Here is a 16,782-nt window from a genome sequence, read left to right on the forward strand (position 1 = left end):
CTAAGGGTTTAACTTATAGTCTGCATTTGAGGTTAGGAATAACATCTAGTTTAAGTAATTGTGTATACTTTTATGAATTTCCAACCTTTTCTGAGATTTCAGCCTAGTGATTGCTGGGTAAGGGCAGGGAAGATACACAGAGTCCTTTGGGTCCAAATTTCTTTCAGTCAGCTGTAAAGGTTTAAAAAAACACTGGCCAACTTTAGATGTATTTTCTTTTTCCTTTTCTTATTCTTTTCTCTTTTTTTCTTTTTCTTTTTTCTTTTCTTTTTCTTTGTAAGAGAGAATGCAATTGTCTTCAGAGCTGGGGCTCATGAACTATTATCACTAACAGACCTCTGCAGACTTCAGTGGCCTAAAACGTGTTTAGATGCATACTGGTTGACACAAGAAAAACAGCACGCTCAATAAGCAAAAAGTTTGGATATTTTATGGAATTATTTTGTTGTTTATTTTCAAAATGTGCTTTAGATACAAATGAGCTGTACAAATATATTCATGAAAGTCAATGAGTAATATGAGTAATACCTAAGACTCAAATAAATAAAATAAGGAGCTATCAAGGAGTTCAAAATCCTGCCCACCCCCCTCAATCATCTCCCTCTCCAAAGGCCTTCTGTATTCTTCTCTCAGGCTCCACCACCCACACACCTTTTCCGGTCCAAACTTTTACATGAACCAACTCCATTCTCCCCCAGTGCCCCCCATCGAACTTTGCCACTTCTCCATCTTTAAAAAATAAATCGGAATTGACAAGCCAAATTCTTTGATGAAGAAAGCCAACAGTAGTGATTTACCAAAAAAACAGTGGCAAGAAGGTGATTATTAGCCAAAAAAATATTTAAAACAACAATTGTTGAAGCTTTCCTTTTCTTTACTCTTACAGGGGTTTGTGCCAAAGCAACTTCATTCAAATTCACACTGTGTGGGCGTTCGGTTTCAAGAGCTTCTGTAAATGCTGTCCAGAACAGAACTGAAGGCTTTTTTTTTTTTTCCCAACCCAAGTTCAGAGGATAAGGATCTAATAACTTGTTCACTAAAACATGCATTCGAGTTTAGACAACTGTGTAAAGTTAAACAATTTATAGCTTACTTGTACACGCGACTGAAAGCAGCATAAACAAAGCAAAATAGAATCAACTTTATTAACGTCTGGGACAGAAGCGAAGAGCAAAAGACCTTTGCCAGGGCTAGCAAGCCCCTCCCCCACATTTTCCTCTCCCTTCGCGCAGTTTCCCTAATAGCCCCAGATTTCCAAGAAGGGAAGGGGACGACAGAGGGTTAAGATTTTAAAGGAAACATGGGAGAGACAGAGGGAGGGAGTTTCTAAGGTGGCAAAGCACCAGGGGGAGGGAATGAAAATAAATGTGGAGGGGTGGAGCGCAGAGAATTAGGACCAACGCGAAAGTTAGTTTACGCACGGAGGGGTGGGAGAGGGTAACCCCACATCCAGGACTCCCATAAAGATACAAATAAGCTAATATCCTAAATATAAATACATAGTGCACCAGAGATACAAGGGCCGGGCTAGAGGAGGCTTTCAGATGGAGGAGATGAGAGATGGTGGTCCTTTCGCTTCAGCCTTACCTCGTTGGACAAAATGCTTCCATTGGAGATGATGTCTGGTTGCTGGTCGGTGTAACCGGTGACGATGGCCCCACATGGATTGTGCTCAGTGTCCGTACTCCGAGAAGGGCTGCAAGGCTTAAGGAACATCAGGTCGGTCTTAGCAGACTCTGGGGTCAGGCAGACCTGGTAGCAGTAATTCTGGTTGTGGTGATGGGAGCCAAAGCCCCCGGACTCCTCCACGGGCACCTGGGCAGGGTTACTTGGTACATTGGAGCTCTGCACCAGCATTATGTCCGACTTGCTGAGTTTCTTCTTGCGTGCTCGGGCTTGGCGGCCACAGCAGGTCGAACCCCCGCCACCGCAGCAGCAGCAGCACAGGCAGCAGTCGCTGGCCAGACACGTGTAGATGTTGAGCTTTTTCTCTTTTTGGCAACGTACGGCCAGCACGATCATGGCCAGCAGGAAGATGAAGGACACTGAACCCAGCGCAATGATGAGGATGAGGGTGAGGTCTAGCGAGGTTTCTCCGCTGCCGGAGCGGCTGGGGCGTTGGTGCTCCCCTGACCCGCCGCTTCCGCCCCCGCCCCCGCCCTGGGGCTCCACTGCACCATCCACGAGTTGAACCACCAGGGTGGCAGTGGAGGACAGGGGCGGCTGCCCGTGGTCTCGCACCTCGATCACCAGCTCATAAGGCCGCTGGGGGTCGCGCTTGGTTGGAACCCGGCGCGCTGTGCGGAGCTCCCCTGTGCGCCAGTCCATGCGGAAGAGGTTCATTTCATTGCCCCGCACGATGCTATAGGTGAGCCGGGCGTTCTCGCCGTCGTCCGCGTCCACCGCCGCCACGCGAGTGAGCAGGTAACCCGGCTCCGCCGAGCGGGGCAGCACTTCGCGAGCTGGAGTCCCGTTGCGCCCCGGTAGGGGCGCCACGATGGCAGGGGCGTTGTCGTTCTGGTCCACTATGAGGATGTTGACGGTGGCGTTGCCCGCCAGCGCCTGGGGGCTGCCGGCGTCCCGGGCTTCCACCTGAAAGCTGAAGTCCTTAAGCTGCTCATAGTCGAAAGATCGCAGAGCATACAAGTAGCCATTCTCAGAGTTGATGGACACGTAGGTGAAGACGCTCATGCCCTGGATCTGGCACTCGAGGATAGAGTAGGCTAGCTGGGCATTGGCCCCCTCATCGCGGTCAGTGGCGCTCACCGCATAGATGTAGGCGCCTGGCACGTTGTTTTCGGTCACATACACGTCGTAGACCGGCTGGCTGAAGCGCGGCGCGTTGTCGTTCACATCCGACACTTGGACCTGGATTGACTTACTGGTAGAGAGCGCCGGCTCGCCCCGGTCCCGGGCCACCACGGTAAGGGTATAGGAGTCTCCAGCCTCTCGGTCCAGGGGGGCCTCGGTCACAATGGTATAGTAATTTTTGAAGGAAGACTTGAGGCGGAAGGGCACGTCCCCCAACAGCTCACACTGCACTTGCCCATTCTCTTCTGAATCGCGGTCGGTCACGCTGAACAGAGCTACCACTGTGCCTGGCGCCGCGCCCTCGCTCACCGCCTCCTTCACGGTGCTGAAGCTGATCTCCGGCGCGTTGTCGTTAGCATCCAGCACTCGCACAAGCACCTTGCAGTGCGCAGGCACAGCGTTGGGGCCCAGGTCCTTGGCTTGCACATATACCTGGTACACAGGGCTCTCTTCGTAGTCCAGTTCTCCGCTCACCTCTAGCCGGCCGGTGCGCGGCGAGAGTCCGAAGAGCTCCCGAGCCCGGGGTGAAATGTGGCTGCTGAAGGAGTACACGACTTCACCATTCTGGCCCTCGTCGGGGTCTGTGGCATTGAGCTGGATCACTAGCGTACCCGGGGGCGAGTTCTCTGGTAGGGACACAGTGTAGACGGGTTGGTCGAAAGCGGGCACATTGTCGTTGGAATCTAGCACTCGGATGGTGAGTAGGGCCGTGCCGGTGCGCTGCTGCTGAGGGGGCAGGCCTGCTCCCCCACCGCCTCCTCCTCCTTCTCCTCCTCCCCCTCCTCCTCCGTCCACCGCGGTCAGCACGTAGCGGTGCACCGCTTGCTGCTCTCGGTCCAGTGGCTTCTCTAGCACCAGCTCAGCGAATCTGTTGCCATCTCCCTGGGTCTGCACGTCCAGGGAGAAGTAGCTGTTGGGGGTGATCTCGTAGTCGCGCAAGGAGTTGGTTCCCACGTCTGGGTCGAATGCGCTCTCCAAAGGGAAGCGGGTGCCTGGTGTGGCGCTTTCAGAGATTTCCACAGTCAGGTCTGGCTCCGGGAAAGAGGGAGGATTGTCATTTATGTCAAGCACCTCAATCTCCACCCGGAACAGTTCCAGGGGGTTCTCCAGGAAGACCTCCAGGTGCAGGACGCAGGAGGGGCTCTGCTTGCAGATTTGCTCGCGGTCGATCTTCTCGTTCACGTACAGCACCCCAGTCTCCAGGTTGAGGTCCAAGTAAGGGGTCCGTGAGTTGGCCACCGTCTGAAACCCGCGAGCTGAAAGTTTTGTAATGTCCAAGCCCAGATCTTCAGCGATATTCCCCACGAAAGTGCCATGTTCCTGCTCCTCTTGTACGGTGTAGTGAAGCTGGGAAAAGACTCCTTCCACCATCCAGAGCAAGGCAAAGAATAATAGCACAATCATCTCCAAAAGGAAGGGAAGCTGCTTCCCAGTAGCTAGTCAGCCACCCAATCACCTCCCCCACCACCACGGGAAAAAAAATAAATCTCAAAAAAATACAAATAAAAGTGTGTTACTTGGGGGGGCTCCTATGCCTTTCGGTTTTTAAAAATCTTATTCTTTTTGCTTCATTTTAAAGCTGTCCTCAATCCAGTCTAATTTTTCAATCTTAGCACAGGAAAGGTGACAGACGTCCCCTTTCCTCATCTGTAATCTTCCTACTGACCAATTAATAAAATAACGATAATACAATAGTCAGCGTCCTTTATTCCGACAGTCTTGGCGCAACGCGGCGCTGGCAAATCCCAAGGAGGAAATTTCGATATTTCAAGACTGTCCTCGGTTTGTCTTCTTGCTGATGGGAGGAGAATGAGGAGGAGGAAAAAGAGGAGGAGGAGGAGGAAGATGAAGAGGAAGAGGAGAAGGAAGAAGAGATGCTGCTGGCACCGCTGAACATCCCTCTTAATATCAACGGCTGGCAAATGCAGGAGGGCTTAAAAACAGCGAGAGAATTTTGTGCCGGAAAAACACAGAACGGCTCTGCAGCATAAAACTTTCATTCTCTTCATTTCTCTGGCTGGATGTTCTTGACATTTTTTTTTTTTCTCTTTCGCTCTATTTGTATTTTTTGCCTTTCATATCTTCTCTCCCTTTGTCCTCTTCTCCACCGTCACTTGCCTCTCTGTAAATATAATGAGCAATTTTCTTTTTGCTGTTTCCTGCACAAGGCTCTTTGCTTCTAACCTGTCTCTTTTTCTTTCAGTCCTTCATTCCTCCAGCTTCAGCCTCAAAGCCTGTGATCTCGGCTGGCAGTTTCTGAGCTCCGAGCGCTCCGCTTCTCTGTTTTTGCGCAGCGCCCTCATTCTGCCAACCAATCGTCGAGGAGCACCACCCACTGAGCAAGTGCTTATTGGCCAAACCGGCCGTCAAATAGACACGTCACCGGGCAGCCAGGCCGGGCGGGACCCAACCCGCGCCTGGGCTGCCCGGGTTGAGTGTGAGTGTGTGTGTGTGTGAGAGAGAACAGCCCCGCAGGTCCCGAGGCGCTGGCTGGGGACTCTGCCGCGGAAAGTTCCCAGTCCCCAGCCGCAGGTAATGGGAAGGGAATAGAGAGGTTCCCCTGTTTGCATCAGCAAATGCGAAAACATAATAGCAACAGCTGCGGTGTTATCTCCGAGGAGCGGGATTTCCAATGATGCTAACATACTTTTTCCTTTAAGGTATTTTCCCTGTTACTGATCATGGAAAGAAAACACTGAGAAGGAAAAAGTTGCATAGGGCCACTAATTGGCAGGGGTTGCCCAATTAAGGGACTGTAGCAGGGATTGACAGGACGTTTAAAAAATGGCTATAATTTAGCATGTGTCAATCTAAGCCTGAGGGTCTGGAGGGATCCTGTGGAAAGGAGCTAAACGGTTGGAATGGGGTACGGAGATGGGTCCTAAAAAGCGGAGGGATTTTGGAATGACAGCTTCTATAGACGTGCTTCTGCGTTAGACATGCTTCTTGCCTCCCTAAATGTATATACATTTTTTTTTTTACCAAATAGATAATTTATGTGGGACATACATTTGAGCTGAAAGTGCACTGATGAAAGACTGAAGAGTTCCATTTGAGCTACTGCCTAGGAGCCCGCCATCCAAACGCTCGGCTCTGGAGCAAGGTCTCAGAGCACCACCCGGCGCTGCAAGGTTCTTATGGTATCCCTGCGCCTGGTCTGGCCAAGTGCCACTCAGCTGCTGCGAGCGCGGGCTATTTTCTGCTCGATTTTTTTTTCTTTGGACATCGGAGATCCCTTCCCTCCCCCACGTTGGACCGGGCACCAATTTTTGCCCCGCCTAGGTTCAGCTCTCCGGTATAATCGCGGGGCTGCTGCGTAGGCGGGCAGGGCGGTAAGCTGGTGCGGTACACACGCGGGGCCTCGAGTGTGCACCGCTGCGGGAATTTGCAAACACGTTTGCACATTCACGGTGCTCGTATTCATCCTCACGACCCTGTGCTCGGTTCTGTGTAAGCCCCGACCCAGCCTCCCATGAGTTCCGAAGGACTCGCTTCACCAGGTCTGAGTGCCCACTCCTGAGGCTCGGGGCAACGCGGCGCATCCGCACACTCAGTTCTTGTGAAGTTAAAATACAGCGCGAACTCTTCAATGCTGGAGAGTGGATCGAATGCTAATTCTCCAAGGAAAGATATATAAATATATTTTCTATTAATTAACGGGCTGCTCACAAGGAATAGGTTGTTTATTCACGAAAGCAGCCCCCGTTCAGTTTCCTTCTCCTGCCACAGGATAGGAAGATTCCCTAGCGGCTTTCTGCTAATGAATGACCCAAGAGTAACACCACCACAATCTGCGGGAAATGGTGAGTCGTTTCAGATCCCGGGGTGTGTTGCCATTTTCTTCAGGCAGAAATTAAAGAGCATGAGTGTCCATGGGCGTGCTTGTAGTCCGAGGCACGCTCCTGCGAGTCCCGGGAGTTCCTGTCTATCGCCCCGCTCCCCTCCCCCTCCATTTGGCTCTTTCAGGGATGTGGGTCCTGCTTTCGAACGGTTAGAAGGAAAGGATGCCAGCAAAAATGGCTAATCCTTCTCCAGCTGCAGTAAATTGAGGACTGGCCACAGCCAAGAGAAAACCGCTGCAGTTAAAATGATTTTAGCATCACGTCTGCGGCCGAGAAGGAAGCGGCACTGTATGAAAGGACCTGTGGATCAATGAAAAGGAGATTATAGTGTATCTGAATATTAATACGGTCTTCCATCTCTACTTCTCACCCCTTCCCCCTTTTCTTTTTATTTAGATCTGCAGGGTTGAAATGAAATGTTTTGAGCTCTTCAAGCTGACTCATCAGAATCCAGGAGACTAGTGAAAATGGTGGTAATTTTCTAATGTGTTCATTTGTACGTATGGAAACACTTGTGTGTGTGCGCGGGTGTACTCGCGTGTTTACGTGTGAGAAATATGCAGCTGAATGACAATGCAGATCCAGAATTTGGGGGATAGATTTTCTGCTTCCAAAATGTATATGAAGTTTAAACAGACTTAGGCATTTGCTGGAAGCAAGAGAGGTTCCAGAGGTGGAGATGAGAACGTGGGGAGATGGCCAGATTTCCCTGTAAATAATCACTACATCCACTGTAACACTTGAGCAGTATTTTTTTTTTTTTTTTTGGTAGCTGATGGTTTGAATGGGAACTCTCTCTGCAAACGTGGGTTACAAGCGTCTCCTAGCGGCGAAAGCAGCGTAGGGCAAGCCAGATAATTCTGCTTTGGAGCCCTGGTTCTGCAGGGCTTGCCTGTTGGGGGCTCTACCGGATTTCTTGGGTCAACAAGGCCGGTGTCCGCGCCAGCGACGCCAGGCCCGGGTCCTCCAGAGATCTATCCTCAATGACTTCTAGTCTCCGCGGCGCCGACCCGGGACCAGAGGGGTGACAATGGGGTCTTCTGAGCAGAATAGAACTGCTCTGGCCCTCCGCCCTTTGAGAGGCGACTCCTTCCGAGGACAATTGCGAGATCATTTTGTTTGGAACCAACATTTGGACTTTGGTATTAATAACCTTCTCTGCCTCCTTACCCTGGAGCCATTAAAATAACTCCACTCTGTCACCCAAGAAACAAAGCAACACTTTAAAATTGCTTTCTTAAAATGCTTTTTAAACAAACAGGTTTACTTTCTAGCTTGTGATAATTAAGCAGATCCCCCTATAGCTTTTGCTTTTCCACTCTCCCCCCGGAAAACCCAGAATTTAGCGAGGGCATGGTTATATGTGCTGCAATTTCGATGATGAGGTTGACGACCTCTTTGAAGTGAAGAGTGTCATGTATGTCCTGCATTCTTCGACTCCCCATAGCTGGAGTGGGAAGGGAGAAGCAAATTTAGTTTACATAATCCACCCTCCTTCCCTCGCTAAGCCCCAGGAGCGCCAGCTGTCTGAGCTAGGAGGAACTGCATCCCAGAACAGAAGGGGAGAAGTTTTTATTGTTGGAGGAAGATTATAAACATCTGGGTTCTTAATTCTTGGTTTATACCGTTGTATCGATAATGCATATTTGTCTTTCCTTTGCGTTCTAAGTGAGGCAGAAATAAAGGGGGGCTAAGAATCCTTGAAGTGCGTTTTACAAACTATAAAACTAGGTATAGAGATTGCTTTTCCCCCCAGTCTTTGCTGGAAAGGGCGGGAGAGAAACAAGTTTGTTAACCAGCATTTGGATAAATGAGTGTTTGCATTGACTTAAGTTGATGCGAAAGCAATTTGTTTCTAAATCCTTTTGTTATTTCAATGTGCTAGGAGCTTTGAGAGATAATATCTTTTTAAAACAAAACAAAACCAAAAAAAGAATTAAAAGAAATAATGATTTATCAATAAGGAGAGTTTCAGATGCCAGACTGGACCAGGATTGTGCAAGGTGGTTTCTGTCACTTGTCATTATGAGCAAGCATAGCCCATATTCAAACGCAAAGGATCCAGAGTACTTGCATGTTTTGTGGTAACCATGAAATAGGTTTATTTGTGGTCCTCTGGGCCAACTGAAGAAGCAGAAAGGCAAAGCTTTGGAGCTGGTGTCATGGACGCTGTATCAATTTTTGTTTATCTTTAGTAAACAGTGAATAATGACTAGAATTTCTGGAAAAGATTTATAGCTTATGCTACTATAAGTACTCAAGTATTTCTAGTTACTGTGATATAATGTTTTGAACTCAACAAGGAACAAACCAGTCCTTGTTCTTGGTACTGAGAATACTAGATAGTCCATTAAGCACCATTATCTTGATATTCAGAATAGAAACATGCCTCTTCATTTTGTTTAACCTGGCTGATATTGGTGGAGCTTCACATTTCAGTGTCTTTTCAGTTATCAGACAGGGCCAGTATTTTGTTAAACTCTAAACAGTGAATTAAAAGCACTAAATGAGCTGAAGCAGCCCACTAATGCAAAATGACAAACTGCACTTAAGCAATACATGAACAAGAAAATGATTTATGGATTTTTACAATGGCCCAAGCAAATGAAAGCAACATGAATTATATATCCTAATGCTCAAGATATCATTTTCTAATAATACTGTTTCAGGGCAGATACTATGTTCTCCTCCTTTCTATAAAAGAAACTGATCAATAAGAGAATATTTTTATAATTAAGCAATGTCTTTTGATACTGATTCAATATATATATATATATATATATATATATATATATATATGCATATATATATGCATATGTTGTTTCATACTAAATATATATATATTTCCCTCCCTGTGATTTGGGGGTGGGTGTATAATGAAAATAGAACATACATTATATTTTCCCAGTGCTTTATATATTGGATTTTTGGTAGTAAATAGTTTTTGAAAAAACTTCAGCTGTTCCACATCATCTTTCAGAATGCAAATAAATAGATGTGATTTAGTATGACAATCTTTATTGCCTCATGACCTCTTTTTCTGAAAACCATAATGCATTACCTCATTTTACCCTTTTTTTCTCTTGCTTTGGATATTGAAAAATCATATTTCCCCAAAATGTCTCTTAACCTCTTCATATTTTTTTTAGCCCAACTTTTTTTTTCAGAATATTATTTTATTTTTTAGTGTATTAGAGACACACTTGGGTTAATAAAAAGGTCAGTTTCACCTAAGTGTTTTTTTTTTCTTTTATCTTAGTGGACAAAATAGATTCTGTGGGCTGTCATAAGTTACAGGGAAAAAAATCAATCAGATAAAAGTTTATGTGATACCAATGTTTTGAGTTGGAAAAATATAAAAATCTAGTTACCTTTGAATTATAAAGAGTGGCTTCTTCTAGCATTTTTATTTAACCATCTGTGGCTTGTAGAGTGGGTATATTTTTTGAAGGCATGTACAATTTTAAGTGAAGGTATTGGGTAGTGCCTTTTCTGTGTTGCATACTCAACAATGGGATACTGCTAATCACCCAGAGGGCCTTAGAATTATTATTGGGCTTAAACTTAATTACTCAGTTTTTATTAAAAAAAAAGAAAAAAAAGAAAAAACATATTGAATACCAGTTTTTTCTTTTGACAGCATTAATAACCACTCTTACTGAAAGATTACTGAAATCAATGATGTGATTAGGATTGTAAATAAGATCTACAAGACATCACAGTTAAAAAGCCAGCTGCTTCCCTAGCAGGGAGATGTGTGGATTACTGATGGGGCCCCTCTGCAGAAATGAAGCTTTACCTCGAGGTCAAAATAGAAGAATTTCAAAAATTAATTGCAAGTCCTAATTAAGTTTATATGAGTAAAAGAGAAGTTATCCTTAAAAAGCTCTTACTTTCCTATTTTTTTTTCTTCCCCAGTGGTTTTACTTCTTATTTGACAATGATACCAAGTTAGCATAATACTACTCTTTGCTGGCAAGTGTAAATTGTTTGCTTAAGGGATGCCCTTGATTTTTATAAGTACAGAATGAGATTACCCAAATTGTGGTTGAGGTGACCAGTCACACAGCTATATTACAAAGAATTTCAGAATACCATTGGAGATGGGCACTGTGGAAAGAATATTGAACACATGTTGAAAACTGTATTAGTAATTAGAATTACAGTAGTCAGAACAAATAATAAAACAGATATTTCCATTAAACAATACTTTCAGTTTCATTGCCTGGTTAGTATAACATTTTGAATAAAAAACTTGATTTCCACAATGTCTTATTTAAATGGGTTTATTCAAAAATTTCATATTTTTTTAGGTGAAAGTAACTAATAGCTTATTATATGCCGAGAATTTTTTTATGTTATAATATTTGCTCTTCCCTATCTCTGTAGGTATTATTACCCCATCATTGTAGATAACACTATGAAGGGTGTTCAGAATTGAAGGTATTCATTGGATTTCTACAGGTTCACATCCAGGTCCTGCTCATATCCTGGCTCATTTTACTATGCCATATTTCCACAGTCTAGCCGAGTTGGAAGTAAGGCAAAAAGTAGGCTAGTTTAGACATGAGTTTCTTCAAATTTTTGTACTGGTAGGAATGCTGATTTTATCTCAGAACACAGCATGGAGTTGAGTCATGGAAGAATTTATAAAAACACTTGAGGTGACCTGCATGGTGGTACAAGCCTGTAATCCCAGTGGCTGAGGAGGCCGAAGCAGGATTGCAAGATCAAGCCCAGTCGCAGCAATTTGGAGAGACCTTGTCTCAAAATAAAAAGTAAAAAGGACTGGTAATGTGGCTCAGTGGTTAAGTGCCCCTGGGTTCAATCCTGGTACCAAAAAAACAGAAACAAACAAAAAGCAAAAATGTTTTAAGGGTTTTTTTTTGTTGCTGTTTATTTGTTTGTTTAAATTATGGAACCAAAGTTTGAATATATTTTCCTACAAGAGTATGAGATTATAAACAAGCATCTCTTTCTCATGCAGAAAATGCCTGACATGGGAATTGCAGAATTTAATGGAGGGACATGGAAATTGATAAACCACACATGTCTAAGCAGAAGTTGCCTCTGCTTCATCCATTCCTGAAAATCACCACATGAATCATTCATTCCAGATGTATTGGCTAGTCTCTCAGTTCATCAGAAGTTAAAAGCAAGGGAGAAACAAGAAGTAGAACTTTGAACAATGAAAATAATGGTGTTTATTTTGTATGCATTTCTAAAGTAGCTTTTGAAAGGGGAAATGTGTTTTGTTAGGTGAAATCCAGGTATCTCTTTATACTAATTTCTTCGTTAATGTTGCTTTGAAAAATTGTTGTTAAGTAATTAATTAAATTTACTTGAACTTTAAAAATATTAAGTCATTAGATTTATTTGTAAGAAAATAAAAAATTGAAACAAGTTAGAAATAATTTTAAATTTGGAGAGCAATAATCAAAAGAAAATAATTATGACATCATTTTTATTTACTGTAAGTAAAATTGTATTAATATTTTGGTAGTAAGAACTGAAAAGAAAAATCTTATTTCTCCTAGTCGTATACACAGTTAATATGGGCTCTATGGGTAAATTATGCATCTCTCTTTCTCATTGTTGATGGCCCTCAACTGTGGCAGATGACTTGGTAAATTATGAAGATATTAAACTTTAGAATTTAAATTGAATCAGCTCAATTCTTTGCTTCTCCAGATATTTGAACTTGACCAAATTACTTAACTTCTTTGAAAGCCTTTGACACTCTAAACATCTGTTAAAATATGATGGTATATTCATCTTGTTGAATCATTGTGAGGCTTAAAATAAAATGATATATGTAAGTTCTTAGCCCATAGTAGACTCTCAGTGAATATTAACTACTAGTACATTAAGATGTTTTTAATGGGGTAGACTTAAGTAAATATTTATTGAGGATAATTCACATTGATTTACATGTTTTTTTTTCTCTTCATCCATTACAAACCATTTACTAAACCAGTACAAAACTACTTTTACATTGTTCCTATTTTATAGGAATTTCCAATACAAATTTGAATAGTAGATGCATAGAATAATTGAAGACTAAGTACAAGCTTCAAACCATAAAACTCAATTACAAGATTTTTCCATAGTCATGTTTTATTTTAACACTATTATTTGCTTCCTCCTCCTCCCCCAAACTTAAATTCTCTCTAATTTAAAAATTATATGATAAAATGATAGTTAGATACAAGTTAAAAATCATTTTCGTAGGAATATAGTTCTTTAATTTCAAAATACCATTTTCTTTTTTCTATGTTTCTTAAAGCTTTAGAAACAAAGGACTCACATGATCATTTATTTTCTTCTAAATTTTTATTATAGTATCTTAAGATATAACACTCTATTCAGGCCAATTCTCAAAATTAAAAATGAATTAGTGAAAAGTCCATACTTATAATGGGCTGAGTTCCTCAGAATTTCCAGTCTGAGCACACGTCTCAATAGTTTTTGACTTGGTCTTCAACCTTCTCTTTCTTGCTGATTCAGCCTAGTATTGCGTTTATTTGCTAATTCTATACTAACTTCTTACCACTTGAGAATCCAAAACTTTCAGAAACATGCATTGGTGCTGATATGATGGGAACTCAGCCATAGGAATTCTGAAAGAATGGAGGAAAGATGTAAAAGCATGGATGTGTTTATCAAGGATTCTGAAAGAATGGGGGGAAAATGTGAAACCATGGATGTGTTTATCAAGGATTTCATAATGAATTTGATAAGATGTGAATATCTACAAAGGTTTCATAGCTTCATTAATAATATCAAAAAATCATTAAATATACATAATGACTATAAATAGTACATAAATGGAGAGTAAAGAAAAGGCTGGGTGAGGTAAATTAAGAAAATATTTCTAGAGAAGAGCAATTTCTGTTACAGTTTTACGGACAAGAGTGGCACACATCGGTGAGAAGAAATTGTCAGAAGCAGGATAGAGGGATTTGCACCATAAGGAAGTAAAGGTGGGGATTGAAGTAGGCTTTTTGTAAAGATGATAAAAACGACAAATAATTTCACTTAAGGCCAGTATGCTGCCTTTGACACTTTCTTAAATTTATAATGTCAGCTAGTCTCCATTTTTCTTTTAATTTATCCCCACCTCCTACCTTTAATTTGACGAAATTTAAGGCCAGAGGAGATGGGTGACACCCTCATTCAGCACTCATACCTGAATAATGGCTTTGGTATGTTGTGAGCTAATAGCCAATGTTCAGTCTTGGAATTCTGACAAAACCTCATATTGCATGTTCTTTAGCATATTTGAGAAAGTTGGCTGTTGTTAATTTAATAGTAAAGTGCTAATTGCTGAATTTCTGAAGTGCTTTTTTTTTTTTACCCTTTTCTAATCACACTACTTTCCTGAATAAGTGTTTAGCAAGAATACATTTATGTTCTGCTGTACAGTACAAGAGATAGAAGTATTGGTTAAACCCAAGGAATCTAACTAGCATTCAGTGGAATGGTTGCATTTTTTATGGAGTTGTAGGCCCTGTAAGTAATACTTTTTTAAGATGTGCTAAGTGAATGAATGCTGGACTTTTATTAAACTTTTGGATATTGTTAGTCATAATAGATATTTGTAACATAAAAATTCAGTTCCAAAAGCTATATTCCCAATGGTATATACTCAGAAACCCCATGAAAACTTACATAAGCTGGGACTTTTCACCATACTTTATTATGCATGTGTTTAAAACACTTGACGAAGCTCTCCAGATTTCCACTAGTCAACAGCAATATATCATTCTATGCTGTTCTTTTGTTTTCTAATTATTTTGTACTCCATATATACTATGTTGAATGTCTAAATATGAATGAGTAGGTACAGTAGCCACTATTCTGATTGCTTTATTCTTCTTGCAAGATCATGATAACATGCTAAGAATTAATCCCCTGAGACTAGAATGTCACCTGTTAACAGTAAATGTGTCTGAAATCACAGGGCATATGCTGCCTTAGGTGGAATCAGGAAATATAATTTTGAAATATATTGCAGGGCTAAATTAAAAAGAAAGGTTGGTCGATTGGGTAGATTCAAAGTGATGCCTGGAATTGCAAGCCAGGAGGGACACAGTCTGTCCACTCACTCTGTGCTCTTCATCCTCCTGAAATGGAGATATTTCCATTCAATAAGAGGTTATTGGAGGGTTGGGAATATACCTCAGTTGGTAGAATGTTTGCCTAGCATGCACAAGGCCCTGGGTTTAATCCCCAGCACCACCAAAAAAAAAAAAAGGCAGGGGGGGGCGGTTATTGGCCAATAACCAAAAAGTATTTTCTGTCCTCCACCCACCCCCACCCCTGTTGATGGCTAACCTTGCTTATTTGTAGTTTAGGTAGTATGAAGTTTGTAAGTACTTACTTTTGCAATTCAGCTAGTGATCATTTTATACATACCAGATTGAGAATAATTCTGGGAGGTTAAGTTGAGCTTGTTGGCAAGAGTGAAAGGGTTTAAGTGGAAATGTAAAACACATGCACACTCACACACACATACACGTGCCTTAGGAAGAAGAGACATTGCAATTAAACTGTGCTTTTGGACATAATATAATAGAAAGAGCTCTTTGAAAGAAAATCAATCATACAAAGTTAGATGATACCATATATAGAAGTTTCCTTTGTTAACAGAGAAGAACTTGCACATGCTGGGGAGAAGGAAGACTGGTTTTGCTAGTTTACCAATATACAGCAAAGAATTCTAGATGGCTTTGAGTATTAGATACAATTATGAAACCGTGGGAAAACTATGTGTATATTGTGTCAAATATTTATATCACTCCTGGTGTGTTTCTTAAAACAATGCTTAAACTTGTGCCTTTCAGCACTAGTCCCTGTGGCAGGAGGAAACAAAACAACAATACAACAACAAATACAACAACACAACCCAGAAATACCTGAAGGACATGAGAAGTGGGAAGCTTTCCCCAGGATACAGTTACTCCCTCCTACCTAGCTCTCTTCACTACTGATGATGGTGACTGATGGAAATTCTGGAAATCGAAACTGAGGCTTGAAAATTTCGGACCATCTCTTTGAACATGTAAGCCCCTTTTATCATTGATGTGGGAGAGGGGGATTAAGATTGTTAGCCTTTTTATATGTTCTTCATTAGGAGGAGTTTTTGAAAAAAATTCTGGCTTTTGGTTGTGAGATTCCAGAGAATCTAGCAAAACTTTTTTTTTAAATTATTATTATTTCATTTGAAAAGATGTTTAATTAGAGAGCAGATCTTTTTTGAATTCTGAGATCTATTACTTAAACATACATAGATAGCTTTGGTAAGTTCTCTACTGGCTGGAAAACTAAGTTACTGATTTTTTAATAGTCATTTATTTCTTACCAAAATTCACATTACAATTTTTCTAAAAGTTTTTTGTTTGCTTCTTCATTTATTTGTGTATTGGTTTATTGGTCTTTATGTGATTAAGCATCAATTTTTCTAGAATTAAAACATTAGATTATGTTTATCTCAGAAAGGCAAAGAATGAATATTCAACCTAGAACGCATGTTTTGCTTATTTTAAAATGTCTAATGACATTTGTTATCCTTATTTTTAATAGCATGTCAGAATGAAGCTATGCCAAGATGAGAAAATTTATTATACTTTTAAAACAAATGCTTCTCCACCAAAAAAAAAAAAGTTCCTCTCCTAAAAGTTAGTAGTAATTTGAGTTTAGCTTCAGTGTCATAATTTTGTAGTATTTTTATATCTAAAATAAGGGCATGCTTGGTAACATAGGATCTGATTCCTGGGTTTCAGATTATAGGAACACCTCTATTTCCTTGAAACCCTACATTTGAAGAAGAGTTTTGCATGTAAAAGCCAACATGTAATAAGTGTTACAATTTTAAGTTTAATAATTGTGAATAAAATGAATAAAGGAAAATATGCATCTATTTACTAATATTGAATATTATTGTCTTAAATTGCTTGGTGTTCCCCCTGTCCCTGCTGAATTTGTGTTGTGTTAGGAACGTTTGTGAATTTCCTCCTTTTTTCTGAGGTGTTATATTTCAGTGAATTGTAGGTGGCAGTATACACAGCTAAATTCTGTGTTTTACAGCAGGTAGATGAAACATTTCTCAATTTGTTAACTATTTCAT

The 16,782-nt window shown here is 41.6% G+C and overlaps 1 protein-coding gene and 1 long non-coding RNA gene across 4 annotated transcripts in view; one reads left to right on the forward strand and one right to left on the reverse strand.

The window, feature by feature from the left end:
* Positions 1–4,677, reverse strand: part of PCDH10 (protocadherin 10) — a gene marked incomplete at its 3' end in the record, with an annotated part of 57,521 nt that extends 52,844 nt beyond the window's left edge. For all 3 annotated transcript variants that reach the window (XM_081304796.1, XM_081304797.1, XM_081304795.1), the window contains exon 1: positions 1,588–4,677. In XM_081304796.1, coding sequence (XP_081160922.1) covers positions 1,588–4,215 — 2,628 coding nt within the window. In that variant the 5' untranslated portion in view covers positions 4,216–4,677. The remainder of the gene's footprint in view (positions 1–1,587) is intronic.
* A 561-nt stretch (positions 4,678–5,238) lies between these two features.
* On the forward strand, positions 5,239–16,310 carry LOC308655080. The gene is made up of 5 exons (XR_014023375.1): positions 5,239–5,343; positions 6,541–6,614; positions 7,050–7,126; positions 15,500–15,717; positions 16,239–16,310. It is a non-coding gene; the product is annotated as an uncharacterized lncRNA (long non-coding RNA).
* Positions 16,311–16,782: the final 472 nt, after the last annotated feature.

Source organism: Spermophilus citellus (assembly GCF_964194105.1).
Source record: "Spermophilus citellus genome assembly, chromosome: 8".
In the NCBI taxonomy this organism is placed as follows: domain Eukaryota; kingdom Metazoa; phylum Chordata; class Mammalia; order Rodentia; family Sciuridae; genus Spermophilus; species Spermophilus citellus.